The sequence below is a fragment of the Colius striatus genome, chromosome 4, assembly GCF_028858725.1.
Source record: "Colius striatus isolate bColStr4 chromosome 4, bColStr4.1.hap1, whole genome shotgun sequence".
In the NCBI taxonomy this organism is placed as follows: domain Eukaryota; kingdom Metazoa; phylum Chordata; class Aves; order Coliiformes; family Coliidae; genus Colius; species Colius striatus.
This window is the reverse complement of record NC_084762.1, coordinates 73,831,983-73,852,257: the sequence shown is the minus strand read 5'-3', so window position 1 is coordinate 73,852,257 and position 20,275 is coordinate 73,831,983. Positions and strand designations below refer to the sequence as shown.

At 44.2% G+C, this 20,275-nt stretch overlaps 1 protein-coding gene across 1 annotated transcript in view; it reads right to left on the bottom strand.

The window, feature by feature from the left end:
* SDC2 (syndecan 2) overlaps positions 1 to 11,354 on the bottom strand; it is a 62,802-nt gene extending 51,448 nt beyond the window's left edge. Inside the window, exon 1 of the mRNA XM_061995637.1 lies at positions 11,026 to 11,354. Within this exon, the coding sequence (XP_061851621.1) occupies positions 11,026 to 11,085 (60 nt within the window). The 5' untranslated portion in view covers positions 11,086 to 11,354. The remainder of the gene's footprint in view (positions 1 to 11,025) is intronic.
* Between the last annotated feature and the right edge of the window lie 8,921 nt (positions 11,355 to 20,275).

The window sequence follows — 20,275 nt, the reverse complement described above, 5'->3', positions numbered from 1 at the left end:
GCTTTGGTTTATGCAAAGGCAAGCCAAAGCACTTATGCTATGAGCTTTAACTGATAAATAAATGTACAGGGCTCCATGGATGATGGTTTATAATTTAATTATTTACTTCCCTGGAAAAGAAAGCAAACTTTTATTTATAAGCTGCTTCACATTTTAGAGATGTTCAGCGTAACACGAAGTCTTTACTGGCAGTGCTGCACTTCAGGCATTGCAATTAGCCACAAAAAGAGCCAACAAATAAAAGAAAGTCTTAAGCTAATTGACAACTGCAAAGCGCAGGAGAAGGGCCCGCCTCTGCTTAATTGAAGGTCATTTCTCTTAAGCTGCATGCTATATTTACCACCTGGCTTGTAATGGCTGCTTTTATTCAAATGCTCTATGGTAAAATATATGCACATGTAGCAGATGAAGACTTTATCACTGAAACCTTCTGCAAGAAATTAGGGGAGCGAGGAAGGCTCACACACTTCCGCAGCAAAATTAGGTCAGGATGCCTTTGAACGGCTCCATCTGAAGGCTGTGCCAGACTTCAGATCAAATGCTTTTTAGTGCGTTAGACCTAACAGCTTCAGAGATGAACTTCTATCCTGTTGATAATTATTACTAGTCCCGTGCATTGCTGCCTCCCTCTCCACCTGTGGACAATTATAAATAGCCTACATTTTCCAGTCCCTGACATATGCCACTCAGTTAATAACACTTCCAAAATCCATTCTTCCTAACCATGGGTCACACATCTCAAATATGACAACCCACATAACTCTGCACAGATTGGGAGATTAGGACTTGCCCCACTCATACTCTTAACTAAACACTACCTGAATATACACATATGGCTAAATGACATTAGCATCACGGAAATTAATGATGTGAGGCTGGAAAGTGCCAAGCTGGCAATTCAAATGCAAATCTGTCTCTTCACTCTGGTGCCAACTAAATCCTGCAGCCAGGGAGCATCACTACCACAGGCCGCTGACCTCCTCAGCCCCAGGGCTGATGCTCTCCTCCAACTTGCCTCCTGCTCTTAATGGGCCTCAGGGTTATCCCAAAATAAAGCATACTCCAGTAGTCAAGCTGTGAGGGCAAAGGCCAAAGACCTGTCCCCAGATATATAAAGCAATTACTTAAATATCTCTTCCCCATCCAGCCTGACAAGCTCATACCTCAAGGAATGGGCAATAGAGCTCACCAGCCCCCATATCCAATCATATTTGTGTAAAATTTCATTAATAAGTTAATTTGTAAATTAACTACAATAATGTCAAAACCCCAAAATTGAATGCTTCAAGAAGTAAACACAGTTTTATAGAGTCAGAACAGTAACTCTCAGGTCAAAACCACCTTTGTGAGATTTACAGCGTAACAACACTGGCAGTAAGAAAATAAAGACATTTGGAACTTTAAGTCTTTAAACATTCTGACCTTTTTTTTTTAAGCTCTTAAAATTCACAGCTGAGTTCACTCTGTCGAGCTTGGCTGTTGGGGGTGTTGTTAAGATACACATGAAAATCCACCTCTGGTTTCCTACCACTCCTTGTTTTTCACTCCACTTAAGTGACACTACTAACTGTACAGCTGCTCCAGCTAGCTGCCAGAGACTGCTCTAAGCAGGCAATTAGGTTAGCTGAATTAAATAATGAGAGAGGGTGATTAGCTTTTTCTGTCCATCTCTAGGAAGCTGCAGAAAAATCCCAAAAAACATGCTTACTAATTCTCCTTTAGGACCCTTTCTTCTCTGATGACCAACACAGAAATACCATGTAAGCTACTCTACCACACAGGAACTGTGTCAGCTCTGCCTGTGCAGCCCCAATCTTCAAGACAAGGGATCCTACCTACCTTTTTTGAGGCTGACAGAGTTTGACAGAAGTTTTCTCCTCAGTCTTCAAGTTCCTCCAGCCAAATACCTTTACACATTTAAATCAGTGGAAATAAGATCCTCAGATGCAAGTGTAAAACTGCACAAAGGAACATGATGAAGTAGTATCACAGAGCCTCTATATATTATAGAAGCTCCACATTTTTTCCCAAACTAAGGGTTTTTTTTTTTTTTTGTCATAAGGCAAAGTTCTTCCCAGTTCTTCCAGTGCAGACAGAGAAGGTCAGAAAAACAAAAAATAAAATTACAGGCACGTGATCCCAGTAGCATTGCTAAATATTCACAACTCCAGAAGAGTTCATTAACACACAGATGAGATCCACAATTCTCAAAAAAAAAAATCAGGAAACATTCATCACTATCAAGTTTATTTGGCCTTTGGTATAGTGCCAACTTATGTCACCAGGCAGAAGACCAGCTACAGGTGTCCACTAGAAGGGACCTACATCAAAATGCCAAGTCACCAGCTCTCAGCTAAGTGGTAAAGGTATGGTCAAGAAAGCAGCACTAGTGAAAGCACAAAACCCCAAACCAGGCAAGGACAGAATAAGCTTTTTCAGGTTGTGAATCACAGTAAGAACATGAACAAAGGGAAAGAAGGGTCATTTCCCCTTTCTAGTGCTCTACATTTACAAAACAGACAAGAAGTGGCATTTTGAGCACAGCAGCAGTATTAAGGGTACTGTCTCAAATCATTTTAAACTCAATTCTCTTTCACTACCAGAAGCTCAGAAGTTCCCTCCACCAGGTAAGCTGCAGAGCCATGACACCAGCACACTGCTGACTCCCCACTCCAGCAGAAAAGCTAGTTATTACTGAGCCTCAGCTTCGGCAAAGGCATGGACATTCCTTCCTGCAGAACATGGCCCTGCTCTTCAACAGGGCACAGCTTGTCAGGCTAAATGCCACTAGAGAGAAAAAAACCACTTCCAATAGGCAGCACAACTGGAGACAGCCAGTCACGTTCAACTTCAATGCCTTGTCTCCTCCAGCACCTGCTTTAGGGAGGGAAGTCTGTTTTTAACAAGTGGCCATGGTACCTACATTCATCACCCTCAAACCCTACACAGTCAGGCCATTACACAGCAATGAGGTATCCAAACATGATTCACTAGGTTGGAGATAAGGCTGTTAAATGTTACAGTTTTTTTCATAGTCAGTTTTCAGAGCTGCTGCTTCTTCAATGCCCGCATGTCACCCCTCCCCTCTGCATGCCAACAGGTGCTCTATGGAACTTCGCAGGAAGGACCACAGCTCCTACCAGAAGAACAGACACCATCTCAAGGTTTGACACAGAGCTTCCTCACCCACCTCCCACTCATTGCCAAACTCTCTGGAAACTTCTGGAGACCTCTGCCACATCATCATGCAGCAGATAGACACATCCACCAAAGAGTTGTGGTCAAAAGGGAAGAAAAAGCAAATCCAATTGACCCAAGCTGCAACATGGACAAATAATTTGAGCTGAGCCAGGAGTCCATTCCTGTCATGACAGCTCTGGCGTGACTTCCCAGCCTGGCCAGGTCAGGTGCAGGCCTATGATAATCCCTGTTTCCAGATTTTCTCTTTAGAACAGTATCTTTCCCATTCATTCACATTTTACAGCGATGGTGGCCATGCCTATCCCTTTACCAGGGCTTTGATGACAGAATGAAGGCTATGCCAGAGAATCAAACCAAAAGCATCTGTGGGAGCTAGAGAGGATCAAATCATACATATGGAGGAAAATTGTTATGAAATTGTTGTATTAAATCACAAGTGAAGAAACAAGAGAATGATTTTTAAATTCTGTTTAAGGCTTTTTTTCCTGCTAAGTAAGGTAAAAGAAGCTGCTTCTCCTACCTTAACTCAGGCCAACAGAATAATTGGGATAATTTTGAGAGCCATTTTGTTCTGTTTATTTAACCAAGAGTCCTCGTCATATTCTGCAGGCATTTCTTCTCCTGACATTTGAAAAACATACTGTGTCTTGCAGAAGAGATATACACAAAAATATATAAGGTAAAAATATATGTGGAGATCTATGTAGAATAAAGACCTATATAAAACAAAGTTTCCACAACTTTCCAAGCTAGAACTACAAGAGCTGCAAAGAGCTCTGTACTGAATGCTATGTGGAAGACAGTCTCCATAGGCACTTAATTTCTAACATCCTTCAAGAAGTTTTGTTTCATACCATTTTAGGTGTTACATTCAAAAAAAATCAGCCTTCACAAATGAGAAATAATCAAGCACAAAACTGAAAAAAATAGTAACTCCACCAAAGAAGATACACATAGCACTTCAGTAACTCTTCATTTCTACCTCCAGGAATAGTGATATTTCTTGTTCTACCACGGAGAACAAGATTTGTGGGTTCCACGTGCTACAGATGCTTAAGTCACTAATGGTCCTCAGACATTAATCTTGCAACACTGTATGATATGGCAGGTCCTGAGAACTTTTCACCTTCTTACAATGAGACTTAGAGAAGCCAGTTACTAACATAACCAAATTTCATATGCCCTGCTCATGGATGCTCCTCCTCCTCCTTGCTGCATGAACAATTAGCCTGAGTGTGCTTGCACTGACACCAGTTTCACATATCCCTGTACTCCCAACTGTGAGGAAACACAGTTCAACAGTCAGGCCAGGCCTTGGATGTTCTGCAAACTCCCTCCACAGAAAATTCGTCATCTTGCTTCTCAGCAACATCATTCTATGCATATCCTTGCTGGAGGAATTACACACTACTATCATTTATAGGGCTGAGTCGTATCTATTTTTATTTATGCAATGTCACATATTTATATTCAATGGAAGCTCAAGTTTTGGATGTCCCAACGACGGTGTATTTCCATCACTTTGAACTTGCCTCACCTTTCTGCTTGGCTTCCCGGTACAGATTTTAGTTTTACATAATAAGAACACCATCAATGTCACACCTCCACACCTGCATATTTGAATGCAGAACTGCTCAACACTTAAAAGAGATTCAAAAGGAAAGGCTTTATGGAAGCTCTTGCCTGGTAATCAGTTTAAGCCACACACTGGTTCTGGTTCTCCACATCCAGAGTGAGCACGGATAAACAACCCAGTAAAGGAAGAATCTATCTCCCACACATCTTTCCTCTCTGCAGCCTGAAAGATATATCATGTATTCAAACCCACTATTAGCCTTCCCCTGCAGACCTCAGCCCAAAAAGCAAGTAAGACTCTGCTTTTAAAGTCAAAAGAGATCATGTGCTGGTCACAGCTCTACCCTTCAGCTGCTGTGTCCAGGCAGCTGTTCCCTCAGGTACTGCAGAGTCACCACAGCTGGAATTAATGTATCTCAGCCCAGATGAAAGGGGAAAACTTGCTTCTACCCGTATAATTAATGGAAGGGCAGGAGTGTCCATACCAGACAGGATCCTGGGAAAGGCAGGAGAGATGGAAGATAAGTTAAGTTATTCATTCCTGTGGCTATATTACTTTATCAGCACAGTTTCCTACAGCTCTGCGAGACCATTACAGTCATATTCCCGAAATACACTTCAAATAATAAGGATGGGCCATTTCATGCTGATCTGAAAGGTGACAAGTGACCTCCATTAGTGTGGAAGCACCTCTAGAGAAAATTATGCTTTATTATGGTTAATCAAGCAGGAGCAAAACATGTCTGACAACACAATATTCAAATACTGACAATACCTTCTGTTTGTTAATGGGAATGCTAGTTTCCGGACATTTTGAGTTCGTTCCCGCATACACCACAGGCTGTTTGACCTTCTGCAAGTCCCTTTGTCTTCTCACCATTAACAAGAGTAAAAAGTTTGTGTTTATCTTTATGCTCACAACTCAAACACAGACAAACAGATTTTTATTTGAACTTTTCCAAATCAATTCACCTTTGGAACAAAACAATTTAGCTTAGGAGGGAGATTTCTGAAGAGCTTGTTTATATATAAACTAAAAATAGTGATTTCAGATGGAGCCTCCAGCTCAGGCTTTACTTAAACATAGCCTATGTGACACCCTAATAGCCTATCTACAGGCAAGGCCAAGTTTTGCAGATTTCATTACCACCCTGTTAGCCATTATTTCACTTTAAATGAACCCCCTTACTTGAGACATCAACAAAAATCACTTGTTTGGTACAAAAGTACTTGTTGCAAACGGTTGTTAAATGCTGTGTTTTCTCCTACTGCAATCAGTTTTCCAATACTTTTGAGGATTACATGTATTTTGTATTTCTGCCTAAATATCTAGTATGCTTTTGAAAGCATCCCTCAGGGCTGAGCTAATCAAGAAAACAACATACATACAGAAAACTGTCATTATTACAGGGTCAAACGCTAATGCAGTCTTTACTCGAGAGATTGCAAATTATACTTCAACGTGAGCATGAGGAAACTTGTTCCCAAATCACTGAATAGTGCCATGTAACCTACGAATAAATTACGAGTCCTGAAAAGATTGTAGATAGCAGTTTGTTATCATCGTGTAACATTGAACTGAAGATAACCAAACGATGAGTTATTTGCACAACAGCCTACAGTAATTCTCTCATCCTTGCCACAAGACAGAGAGCAGGGCAACTTGAACATGGACCAAACCGCTTGCTCATAACTCATGCATCATGATTCTCTCAAATGTGGCAGCACAGAGGGCATCTTTTTTACTTCCATTCAAGTAGAGTCTTACACTGGGCCTCAAATAAGCTTGTCAGCCTCAAAAACAACTTTCTGCTAAAAATCATACTCAGTCAAATCTATTCAGAAGATGAAAGAATACTTTTTCGTAACAAGACACTGAGCCCTACTAAAGCACGTAATTCTTTGCCATAAGGAAAATGTTTAAACTGGTCAATGGCAAAAGTCAATTTGGTGAGATAATGTAATTAATAAATGTCATCTATATGCCTCTGCTTGACATTTTATAAAGACAATTGGCCATGAAGAGCAGGGCAAACTGAGAGCTCTGTAAATGACTGGCTGATCCACCAGGAGCTCAGCTGCTGCAGGGAAGAACAAGTTCTTCCCCAAGCCCAGGACTCCCTGACAAAACACCACATTCCCTGTCAAGGATGGTAAGTAGCTCTCCACCATCCTCCCTGGAGACATTAGATCGTGGCTATGTGTTTGACATGAGGCTTTTTGTAAGTCATATTTCTGCTAGCCAAGAAATTAGGCCTTGATCTGGTCATCCTGAGATTATACTTAAGATTAGGACCACAGAGACTTAGATCCATCTAAACCTCAAACAAAACACAGTCTTAGGGCTCATTCTCCAAAGTCTACCATCTTTATTCCTTAGATGCAGCAATGCCTCAAACCTACCACAGAGGTATCATCAGCCCAAGAACCACAATCTCACTGCCTGACTTCAAACCCTGAGATGTTTGTCCTGACTTGCTCCTGAAGATGAGGCTCTCATCTGCTTCCTCGATAAGGATCTAGAAAAAAATGCAGAGAAAACATCTCTGCACTTCAGGCCTGAATATTAAGTCAGTTCCAACGCAGTCCTCAGGGCTAAGATATTAGAAAGAGAAACTGCTTCAGTGTTTGATCTCAGATCAAGAATCATCTGTTCTTTAATTTTTAAAAGGTAAGCTAACCTGGGAGGAAAATCTATTCCCAGCAAGTGGCTCCTGAGAAGATCCAGCTAAGGGGTGGCTTCATTGCAGCACCAAAATTGTAATAATCAAGATTGGCAACAAAACCCAGAGCTTCCCTGAACTTCAAGTGCACAGCAGTGCAGCCAACTGCTGGATGGGAGAACCCAGATATTCATCCAGAGCAAGGGAAGCAGCCATGGCAGATGCTGCTGGCCGGTTCCAGGTGCTGCCAAGCCACAAAAAACAACAGATGGATATTTATTAATTCCACAGCAAGAAGAAAAAGGCTCACGTGAGTTGGGGAAGGGTGGAAATAAATCAAGACTAAAAAAGCTTCCTACCTTTCTTTGGCAATACAGATTTAACAGGCTTAGGAGAGACACATACAGCATGTAAATCTGAAACGCCACCTATCTCTTCAGCCCTTCTTCTCTCTTCTCCAATTACTGTCTCCAAAGCCTAGCTGCCTTTTTCAAAATAAACCAAACATTCTTCCCCTCCAACATACTACCAATTTTCCAAATTCCAAAAGTAAAGTAACCATTAGAAACAAATGCACAAAAATTACAGCACCATGCTTCTGAAATACTAAATACTTCTGAAAAACACACCAAATATTACCTTTGGACCATCCTTCAATAACTACATTTGTGCCAACAAATCAGTGCTTAGTTGCTTACAGAAGAAAGACCACCCAGTTGATGTTGATGCTCCAGCACTGTAATTTACTGAAAGCCTAAAAACTAACCCCACACACATGCTTTGCTGATGTGAGGCAAAGTCTCCAGATGCAAGAACCCTCTCGAGAAGGGCCACAATGACTACAACGCTGTGGTACGTGGCACAACCCGTCAGCCAGCAAAGCTCCTCAACACACACTCAGGCTTGCAGAGAGGATCAGACCATCATACAAGCTCCGGAAAACCATTCGTCCCACCCTGGAGAACTGGGATGAAGCAGTAAGGTTTATCAGCCTCTTCTGAATGGAAGCTGACAAGTACAGCTGGATACTTGGCGCTGCTCTCTGGTGCTATTAAAATCAGCAAGAGCTGACTCCCGCTATCATCAGGACCAGACCCAACCTTTTAAAAGGCACATCAGGCCTCTCACTTAGAGAGTGCCTTTTCTTTGCAATGATTTCACATTGCTCTCTTTCTCTCTTCTAAAGGCAAATCAGGAAACTTTCAAGGCAGCTAGAAAGCACTTTTTTGCCATTTAGCCAAGCTTGGGTGAATTCCCCACGCCCGCCAGGGTTACTGGGCCCCACTCTGTCTCACCGCTCGCTGCGCTGATGGCAGCAAACCACCCCGCAAACCTGGCTGCAATCCACTAGCTTTGGTCTGAACAATGCTTGCCACCATGCGCAGGTTGGCATGAAGAGGTTGGGCTCCCCTTCACCCTCTGTGTCCTGACCACGTCCCCAAAGGGCTGCTCCCTCAGGGCAGTTGGCATGGCACGGCAAAGTGCAGGATAAAGTATATTCAGCACGACAGCCCACGTCAGGGCACATAAAACATGCACCCAGCACAGACAAACCGCTCCCAGTTTCAGTGGCAGCTCTCATTCCCAGTATGTTTTGAACAGGGTTCTGACATCTACTCGGCCCACACCAATAAAGAAGCTTGTTGGTTACATGAAGCAAACCCAGGGAAGGTGTTGCTTGATGAAACAAATCTCCCACTGCCTTTCCCTCCGCTGCTCAAAAAAACTCCTGGGTAATTTATCAGAAATGAGAAATTTTTACCTCACAGCTTTGCCTAGATAATAACAATAATAAATAGTAGGATCAAACAAAGGAGAAGAAATGTAGAGCTAAACCCACTTAACAGTGTTCTGGAGAGCTAACAGTTTTGTTAAAAATCAATACAAAATTCCTCTTATGACCAGTACAGCCCTCTGCAGAGATAACAGATTTGGCATCTCTTTTCCTAGAGGCCTGTCTACAAAATCCTACCTTAAGGTACCATGTAACTGTTGCCAGCCATAGTGAAAGAAAAAAAAAAAAGGGGGGGGAGGAGAGGCTCAAAGAGAGAAAAAACACCCCCCCCCTTTACTTTTCCGATCTCTCCACAACTCTCTGCAGCAGAGAGAGTGCTGCGCTGTGGCTAGGCAGGCTCTCCCCTGCCCCCCAAACCATGCTGCCCCAACAACCTACCTCATGCTGCCGCAGCATGTTCATCCCAAGGCAAAAAACCCATAAAACTTAATACTTTACTAATTACTGTGGCAGTTTAATAGTTACTACACCATCAGAGAACTTTGTAATAACAGTATTTCTATAAAATTAAACTATATTGTACCTCATTAGCCGAGGTTGTTTCTGCAGTTCAGTTACACTTAACAGAAACAGGAGTCGGTGTTCTACACAACCCTTTTTTAATTGGTCCTTAAGAAAAGTGTTTTGCAATTGTATCCTCAGAAATCCCTAATGATGAGACAGATTTCATGAAGGCTGTGACCAGGCTAATTTATACAACAGCTACACAACTTCAAAAGTTAACCCAAACTAGTGACATTATTTAGTTCAGTGGAGCGGCTCATTTTAATTGGATTAAATTGTTATTTTTTTTTTATTTCATCCTGAATCCTCAACTTAGTATTTCCCAATATTTGCCTGAACACCGCAACGGTGTCATTTGCATGTCTCCTTCCCTCAAGACCATCTCACACCCACCGATGGAAAAGTCCGAAACCCTCCAACCGGCCTTCACTGGCTCCATGCCACGAAAGGGTAGGAACGCTTCGCCCTAGAGGGGTTTTTCCAGAGGTACAAATCCCGGCAACCGAGTTAATTGCATTAAGCGGAGGTCCCTGCTTAGCAAACACACTTGTGGCGCGGAAAAAAAAAAAAAGTGTCAACAGCGGCATCATCCCAAGCAAGCCCGTCGGGGAAGGGCTTGAGGGGCCAGCGGCAGGCTCGGGCTCCGCGGAGCCGGCGGCGCGCCGGGAAGCGCGCAGCGCTGCGCACCCGCACGAGTGAAGGCGCAGCTCCGCGGCGTACCCGCAGGTTTTCGGATGAGGGCGGGGAAGGGTCCTGAGTCGCGCAGCCAAGGGCAGTTACCGCTTTGATTTTTTTTGTTGCTTTTTAAAAATTATTATTATTTCTATTCTTCTTTGAACAACTGGTCGCGGAGGGCTGATTTGCAAGGAGACGCTGCCGCCTCACCACCAGGCTCTGTGCCGGGACGGGCACAGAGCCCCGGAGGCTCCTGGACTCGCTTCCGCACCGCTGCCCCTCGGGCGCCCCGCGGCCACCGGGCAGCCCACCCTCACGTCGGCGAGGCAGGGGAAGAGGCACCGGGGGCGTTCCGGGACCGGCAGGCTGCTGGGTCGTCACAATAAACTTCGGATGAGGCTCGCTGGAGGGCGGCAGGGTGCTCCGCTCGTGGCTGGGGCTTTTTGGGGAGGAAGGGGGATGTCTACTGTTTACAGAGAGCTTATCTATCAACAGATGGCCCCACACATCAGTATCGGCTAACAGAGCTGAGGCGGCAGCCCCTGTCCTGTCCGGTCCCGTCGCGCCCCGTGGGGCTGCCGCCGGCCCCCCTCCCTCCATCCCGACACTTACCGACTGCCCGGAGGCGCAGGCCACGAAGCTGACGGTGAGCGCTAGCCACACGCCCCGCATTATTCCTGCGGAGCCGACTCGGCGGCCGCCTGGGGTCGGGCACAAAGGAAGAAACCTGGGGGGCGGCAGCGCCCGAGGGGGCGCGGGGCTGGGCCGCGGGCGCCCTCCGGCCCGCCGCTCTTCTTCCGCGCTGTCTCTCCGCGCTCCGGTGCGCTGCGCTCCGCTGCGGCCGCCGGTGCTGCGCGGCGCTGAGGCGCGCGGGGTGCAGGCTGCGCGCTGCCGGCTCCGCCGCCCTCCGCCCGCCCTCCGCCCCGAGTGCGCGGCAGCGGCGGCGCGGCTCCCAGTTAAACCCCGCAGAAATTCCTGCAGGATTACAACACAGATTGGCAGCTCCCCCAGCCAGTGGAAGGAGGCGGCGCGACGCCGCCGCCGGCTCTCGCCCCTCGCAAATTCAAGCAACTTTCCCCCCCCCCCCCCCCCGCCCCCGTCCCCCCTTCTTCCTCCTCCTCCCTGGTCTCCCCTCTCTAGTCCTCTCGCCCAGTGGAAAACACGAGCAGCGCCGCGGGCCGAGCGAGCGAGCGAGCGAGCGCTGGCCCGGTATAACAGCGGAGACGGGGGAAGGCTCCCTCATTTCAGGGGAAATCTGGCCGCTGTCGCGTGATTTTCGCGCTTGCCGCCAGATTTCGCAGCGCTGCCCCGCGCCGCCCGCAGAGTCGGTCTGCGTGCCGGGAAAAAAAGAACGAGACGGAGGGGTTACAAATCACGGGGAAAGGGAGAATATCCTAACGTGCCAGCCCATTTTGGATCGCCTCAACAAGAAGACTGGAAACTTTCGGGGATGAGGGGGTGGCAGGTAAGAGATGGCCACAATTTGCATCTAGTTTTATGGATCCAGGAGCTATGTCTTCAAAATAAATATTGCAGGAACTGACAACACCAAGCATGTATGCTCCAGACGCCAAAACAAGAAGTCTTGCTATGACTAGTCCACGGTATTTCTCAACTGGGGAAAATGGTGGTGTTGCAGAGTTTAGGAGCCTCAGCCTGATCCACTTGCCTATGCCAGCATCTTTCCACCGCTGAACGTGTCCATATATTACATCAGTCATTGGACATGGGAAAGGAGCAGTAACCAAGAAAGCAAAACATACCAATCTCACTTGCAAACTAGCGCTTGTGATTTAATTCAGAAGGCTGCAGGAAGCCCTTCATAACTCTAGTCAAATGGTCACAAGGACTGTAATAGTCTCTTTTGTTGTAGCGAACCCTATACCTCTTAGAGTACCCCAGCCCCACAGAGGGCAAGAAGAGCCCAATGAGATTGCCAGGCAGATGTTTTTCCACACCCTTTGCCTTGCTCACCCTGTGCTCTATGGAGAGATCCTAACCACCTTTAGTTCTGGCTCTGGTTGCTTTCCGGTCAAAACAGGAAAGCCATGTACAACAACTAAATAAAGTTAATTTGACACAACCAACCTTTGACCCCACTCATCACTTTTGCAGCCTCCCCAAGGCAAACATGCATCCCTGGAGATCCCTGGGTGATGTGGGTGCAGCAGCTGGCCCTGTCCTGGGACATGGCAGGAACTTGTCCCCACAGAGGCTGGTAGCTGTGCCTGGAGTGCTCTCACTGCATGCAACCCAGTCCCAGGAATGTGATACCTCTCAACCATTAACACACTTGCTATTTCCAGATCCACTTTCTGGACATGCCATGTCATTGATTTTTTTTAGACTGTGTTCCCCACTGAAATTTTGTCAGATTTTCAGTGGTCTGCTCCCTGTGGGTGTTTAATTGTTTAATATATTCTTTACATGAAGTGTAATACATTCTATATATTAAACAGGGTGTTCAATATAATCATTCTCCTTCAAAATATGTTGCAAATACTCAGGACCCAAGAGTAGGTATCATCTTCCGTGGTAGGCAGAAGGATTGCAATCCAACAAAGCAACAAATTCAGTGCTGTTTGATGTGAGTGAGTGAAATGCAGTGAAGCAAAGGGAGGAAAACTCCATTTGGGCCAAATCTGTAGGCACATGGTCTTACAGGGACCCCCATCTGCAGGGATGGGAGAGATAAAGAGGTTGTAATTTGCCCCAAGTCAAAGCGGAAACCAGAAATAGTATTCCTTATGCTGGCAGGATCCTTAACAGCAGGAAAAAAGAACACCACATTAGAAACAAATAACATAAAAGAGCAAATGTGAAGACAAAGAAGCTGAGTACAGGAAGCAGCCTAAGGGCTGTCAGACACCAAGAAGCACGTGATTTACTACAGTAGGGTGGGTTTTTTAGTGTTCAGACTTTTCAGGCATATCTTTAATAAATACACCAAGCTAACTTTTTCTTTTGTGTTACAATCCATGATTTTCAACTATTTACATACTCGGTAGAATCTATCAAAGACCAAAATAACATCTGCAATCAGTGAAGGGAAGATTTTCCTCAGGCAAAGACACCAGCCACTAACGGGCTCCTCATGGACCGTGAGTGTCCATACAGGCAGTCCCCATGAAGGACTTGGGGCTAAGACCTGCAAAACCTCCAAATGCCTACACACATCATTAACCCCGTGAGGGAGCAATCTCCGAGGCCAAGCACGAAGCTAAGCACACGTGAAAACACTAGAAAGAGCAGAACTGAGAACCAGAAGCAAGATGAATCATTTGAAAAGACAGAAATGAGCACGAGGAGGAAAGAAGAGAAAAGAAGTAACTCCTGTAGGTCACAGAAATAACCACATATTGTCTTGGGGACCCACTCTGCCTCCACACGCTCCTGAGCTCTCTGACTGGGAGCAGTGTACTGTGGTAGGAGCGTTCCCACTGGTAGTCTCATGGAGACCAGCTGTGCTACCTTATCACAGCAAAGTGCTCTAGCACCTGCTCCTATTGTTGGCCTGATTTTATAGGGACAAAGGCGAGTGGAAAGCCCAGCATGGATCCAAAAGCAAGTGTTTTTAACTCAAAGGAATTATGTAATAAGGACCGCAACAAGAGGGTAATCAGAGCCAGGCGATGAGACAGAGCTGCCAAGAGAAAGCTGCAGGCCTGGGTGTTTCTGATTCAGACTATCAGGCAGCAATCACCACACTGCCTTTGTGAGATCCCTCAGCCCTCCAATGGGCACTGGCCACCCAGTCCCAATCTTTTGAGTGGAATTAAGGTGAGATTAAGGAACAAACTTCACCAAGGAGTAGTTTTTTATGAAACATAGTGTATACTGAAAGGATGCAAGAGGACTTTGCATGTAGCATGTGCAATTAACCGCATAAAAGCCCAAACTGTAACCCAAATGTGCACCGAATTTGAAAACTCAGCTCTGCATCTCTTCTATAAATATAAACCTGGATTTGTATCCTGTGTTGCCAGCTCTGGCTCATTTGCAGTGTGCAGTCAGAGCACTGAGTTATTTCACACAAAACAAACCCTTCTAAAGCTAGGAGAACTACAGAGCACAGGGCTTAGCAGAACCCTTTAAGTGGACGTGCCATGGAGTTACTGGAATTTTAGGGAAGAGGGTGGCTACAAAGAGATGAGTGCAAAAAAGTAAGCTGGGAAATCCTGGGAAACAGATTTTTAGCCTATGGCTGCCAAGGCACTGTTAAGTGCCTTATCAGTGTCCTTAACAAATTCCCAAGTGCTTCACAAGCATTCATTTCTGTGTGGCCATGTCCTCCAGGTGACTTGCACAACCAGCATGGATAAGGAAAGAGATACACACATGAAGGAGAGCTCCTAATAATGCCGTTTCTCCATTAAGATTTGGCCAATAATACAAAGTGTGGTTGGGAACACCTGGTCCAAAGCACCAGTGAACACAGTAAACCCCAGAGCCTCAGCGCCGCGGTCAAGTGGGCAATGATGTGGCATTGGCTGGAGCTGATGTTTGTTGTGTAGATGATGGGTGGCTGTATTTGTGCCCAGGATAGGATCACATTGGCATCACATTCAAAGGTCATAAAAGACAGTAAGTTTTCCCAAATAACTTATTCAAAGATGAACAGAACGTGTGAAAAGGGATAAAGCAGCTGACAGTAAACCTGTGTGAACTCATACAGGAAATAATCTGAAATAAACTTGGTGAAGTATGTTGGTAGGACAGTTCAGATTGATATTTATTACTGTATTCCCAAACTCCCCATTTTTATGCTTTTAATTTAAGAAAAATAGAACTACCTATACTTTCTATAAAAATGTCTCAGTAAATATTTGCAAGTGCATTCATGTTCATTTCTGTATCTGACCTCAGGAGCTTTGTAGGATGTGATTGATGCTCATGAAACCATTTCACCACAGGAGAGGTGGCATCAATTTTTGGTAATGTGTCACTGAATGGTTCTTTTCTGCATCAGTTCCTAACAGTGTAATTACATGAACATGCATCCTTTTTCATCAGACCCCTGTATCTCTTCTATGCATCCCCAAAATACCTGGGGGACATCTTTGTTTCTCCTTGAGTCAAAGGTCTCTTCTGCTATGCAGCTTCTGAACCATAGACTTCTGTAGGTGATTTGTTTTTTCTCCATCTATCTATCTGTTTGATATGAAATACAAAATACATCTACACAGAACCGGCTGCTTCCTGATAGGTGAAATAACAGCATGGCAGGAGCTAAGGACACCATTAAGCAAGCAGTGCTTGTTGTGTCTGCTGTGGCACTGCCAGGGCCATACAGTTGCACTATATATTGTTTATAAGGTGGTTTATAATGTCAGGCTTTATATTAACACAACAGGAAGTCTGAGCTTGGTCTGCAGCTTAGCTGGATGACAGCTGACAACAGAAAACTTGCAGCATGCAAAACTTTTTTGTTCATTTCCCATGGAAGAGTGCTAGGCAGGCCTAATACAAAAGAAAATAAAAGGCTGGCACTATGGGCAAAGCACAAGCAGCAGTCTCCTAAGAGCTGATGGGTTTGGTGATGCAGTTTAGAGCAACCTGAAAATGGAGCTGGTTTGTGTTTGTTGTTGTGCAACAAAAGGAGTCAGCATCAATGAAAAGAGGCAGAGGGATAAGGAGAGACTGGGGGCTTCACCGCAATGATGGCTGCAGAGGAGGATGCTACAAGTGCGGCAAGTGAGGTGGGATCTGCTTGGCAAGAATGGCATTAGCTGGCTTTCCGGAAGAGTCACATTGAGAAGTCGTGACCCCCACCTGGAGGGAGTCATCTGAACCAGTCACTTGCTCAGATTCAAAGGTAGCTTTTATGCCTGGCATTAAAGCTGGGCTCTGGCAATGCTCCTGGAATAGGTCTCACCCTGCTCTTCCACCAGTCACTGAAGCTTTTAAATGTGGAATACATGCCTCAAGTGCCTCGCTGATTTGAGAGTCTTTTTGTCCAGGAGAGATGCCTATCAAGCACCATAAGCAAAGCAAATGATAAAATAGTGACAGCTAGAAATATCGAAAAATAATGAGACTTGGCCAAAGAAGTGTTATATTCCCAGCTTTGGCTCTGGATATTAACTGCACTAAGAAACTTAACGTTACTTCATGCTGGCATCCTGAACAGGGTAAAAATCACTACTCTGCCATTCTAGTCAAGGCTATTACACTTTCCTTTTTATTTATTTATTTATTTATTTTTAATCAGGACAAAGTGTAACTTTAAAAAAAACAAGATAATTCTTTATCTCAGAAAGTTTCATTTAGACCCATGGCTCAATAATTGCCTGAGACATTTGCATACCTGGAAGTGTCTCAACCACGATGATCCCTGCAAATGAAATACATTGTTGATTTAGTTTATTATCCCAAAAGATGATCTCGTGGTTAAGGTTTGTATGCCGTGTATCAGGAGAAAAAGGTACATAAGGGTTGAATTGAAATAGATTTTAATTCTGCCAGGTATACTGCTGAAGTTAATGAAAGTCAGTTAGACATACATTTGGCTGCTGTTGCTAACTGAATAATGTAAGTAATAACAGAGGCATCTATTCAATTCCTGATGAACATGAGTAATTTCCATTATCTTAAAACGTGTAGGAGTTATGAATTATAGGTGCAGAGATTGCCCAACACTTTTTCATTATTATATCTTGTTGTCAGTTGCTTACACATTTGCCAAAGTTTAATGCATCATGCTGAAATTTCCTATGCAGGGTATCAGCCTCCGGCTGATTTTATTTCAGTTTATTTTTGTTTTGTGAGTTTTATCAAGAATGGTGCGTCTATATCCAAGAGCAAGGTTAGGAGAAAGTATGTTATTTAGTCTATAGTAAGCCAAATTCCTTCAAACACTTCTCAGAGAAGACATTTTACCTCCGTGCATGGTAGCAAAGAGCAAAAATTTGGCAAAAGGAGTCAACTGAACACCAGAAATTTGCTTTTCAACACATTTGGGAAATTATTCCCAAATTTGGACCCTGTTTAAGCATTACTGTCTTTGCAGTTTGTACATACTCGGTAGAGACTTGCTAAATTCTGACATCTAAAAATCCCATCTAGGCTTGGCGTGTTCCAGCTCAGAGTCCCAGAAATCCCTCTGTGGTCTATCTCCAAGTAAAAGGGCTGGTAATACATTTCCTATTGGCACTTGTGAGACAAGGTCGGCTATGTGGGCCTGCACAGTGAGGGGGAAGGGAATTTGATATACTTGTAGAGGAGTAAAGAGAGAGGCAATGGCTATAAGAGTTGGAAAGTGAGTGGAAAGAGAGAGGCTATGGAATGGGAGCAGCACGGCGGGAGAAGGACAAGAGTGAGGGTGGAGGAAGGTGTTGGTGGAGAGGGTCAAGTGCCAGGGCATCAGATCCATGGTAGGTACTACCCACCAGGGCAACAATGGAGGAAACCAGTGCCTGGGGTGGCTGGGAGATGAAGGGGAAAGAGACTGTCCTGCCCATCATTGGGTACTTGCGTTTTCCTCCAGACCTCAAAACTACACCACCAGATGTAAGGCTTCACGTTCCTCTACTGCCAGCAAATAATGATGGGAAGACATCTGTCTGCCCCAACTCTCTGCATTGGCTGATCAGTATAAATAATAGGCTGAGCAGCGAGAGATAATGTTGTTAGTAAGATTCATGCAGCATTTTGTTGCAGAAGTTGAAAACTATAGAGACAATGACAAAGATGACTGTAATTAAAGATAGTATCATAAGGCATTAGCTGCAAGGACAGCTTTAATTCTGACATTTCTCAACTGCTCTGCTTTGTAGCAGAAATGTTTCTATAGCAAAGGTTTTCTCAATATTACTCTCACAATATGATGTACAACATGTCACTCGAGTTACATAATTTCTATTGTCTGGCCCTGGAAATCTGTACCCATGTGAGTAATGTTTGCACACATAAAAAAAAACCACTGTAATTAATTGCCAGCACTTATCAACTCCTAACTTATGGTGCAAACAGATACTGCATGACTTGCCCACGTAATATACTGAGCATCTTAAAGTTAATCCAGATTTGTATGTAATTGTTGGAAGCATTTTAAAACAGTATCTGCTACTTCTTGCCTGCTTATACTTTATTCTTCAGATATAAATATATAAATATATATATATTTTAAATAAATATATATTTCAAAAGCAAGTGAGCATCTGTCTATGGCAAGCCTTATCATAGCTATCTGGGTTTTTCACATTTCTGTTTTTCTCTGTTTGTGTTGTTTTTACCTTCTCAGGACGACACCGGATCCGGAGCCAAAAGAATAAAATAAAGATGTGTCCAAGTCATACATGTTTCGACATATTTATTCCAGTCTTGGGATATACATCCTGTGAGCATCAAAACAAATTAGTCTGCAGCAAAAAGACCATCCATGGTCTGACTGTTTCCAAGAGAAAATGCAGCTGGACTTTTCATGCTAGAGAAAAAGCTTCATTTTCATCTCACAAGCTTTCCTCTTTTTTGTTTTTTTTTTGAGTGCAATTGCAAACTCATCAGGTATGTGGAAGAAGCTGCTTGATATGGGGTGAAATGAAATAATGGCAAATGTCCCTTAGTGCTTGTGTAGCTGTCCCCAGGGGAAGTCTGACACCTGAGTGAGAAGACCCATCACTTATGGCCACGTGATGATGCAGAGTGGGGCTTCCCTTGTTTGGGTTTCTGAAGTCAAAGGTAGTACATACATTCCCAATAATGACCAACTTCCTAATGACAGTAAGATTGGAGTTACGCAGGGCTGCAGCAAGGAACAAATTCTAAATGAGAGAAAATGATTTCAAAACATGTGATTAAATAGTGGTAGGCTTAAGGTCTTAATTCTCCTCTCCCCCCACAGCAAAGCAGGAGTCACTCATTTGTAGTCAGTGAAGCTACAGAGATGTAAAATGGCACTGTAGGAGAATCAGGCCATTGTTCTCTGCAAAACTCACTGATAAGACATTAATTACTAAAGAGAAAATGACATCAAAAGGATTTTAAATGCTTTGCAGAACTCAGGAGACAAACTCATTAAACGCTATGTCGTACCGGGAATTAGTTCCAAATTTGTGAATGCAGAGAAAGCGAATACTGCACTACAGATAAATGGATGATCATTTTGAAAGCTTACTTCTTCAGATCTACTTTCTTTCAGAGGGGGAATCAACCCATACATTACACCCAGAGATGTGAAACCATTCCAGATATAATACATCACCCTGAACCCTGGTCTGTCTCACACTGAATCCCGGCCAACTGCAGTTGTTTAAGATTTGTATAAGTTCACTGGACTCCGTTTCCTGCTCAGCCTGTCTCCTCTTCCTTCTCTTTACTCTCAGCTCTCATCTTAGGTCAAGCCAGGCTTGGAAGCAGAAAAGCTAAACACCAGTCAGACAGCATCATGTGTGGTCTTTCTAACTGAACACCCAGTTAAAGTGCTGGAAATTTCGCTGGGGAAAATTCCATCTCCAGGGTCACGATAAAATCTATGGTAAAAGTTTTGTTTGACCTCTCCAAGGGCAAAATTTTACCCTCATCCTGAGAATAATCCCCAGAAAGTTTTGCAGACCCTGGTTGCTGGTTAGAGTGGCCAAGTATTTGAAGCTTCTGAGGTCTTTTTGAACAAAAGCCCCAATCAGTTAACCTTCCATTCAATCCACTATAGAGGAGATGAAGCTTATTAATAATACACAACAAAGAAAAGCTGAGGAGTTATGGGTGAGAAATGAAAATATGACCATATCACAGGAGACGGTGCTGTGTGCCCCAGCCACCACATGTGCTGTGTTCTGCTGCGGGACCCTGGATGCTGAGGCTTCCAGTCCAGCATCCCAAAGATCTTGAAGACAAGTTTTTGCCCCAGGTTTTAGCAGTGATG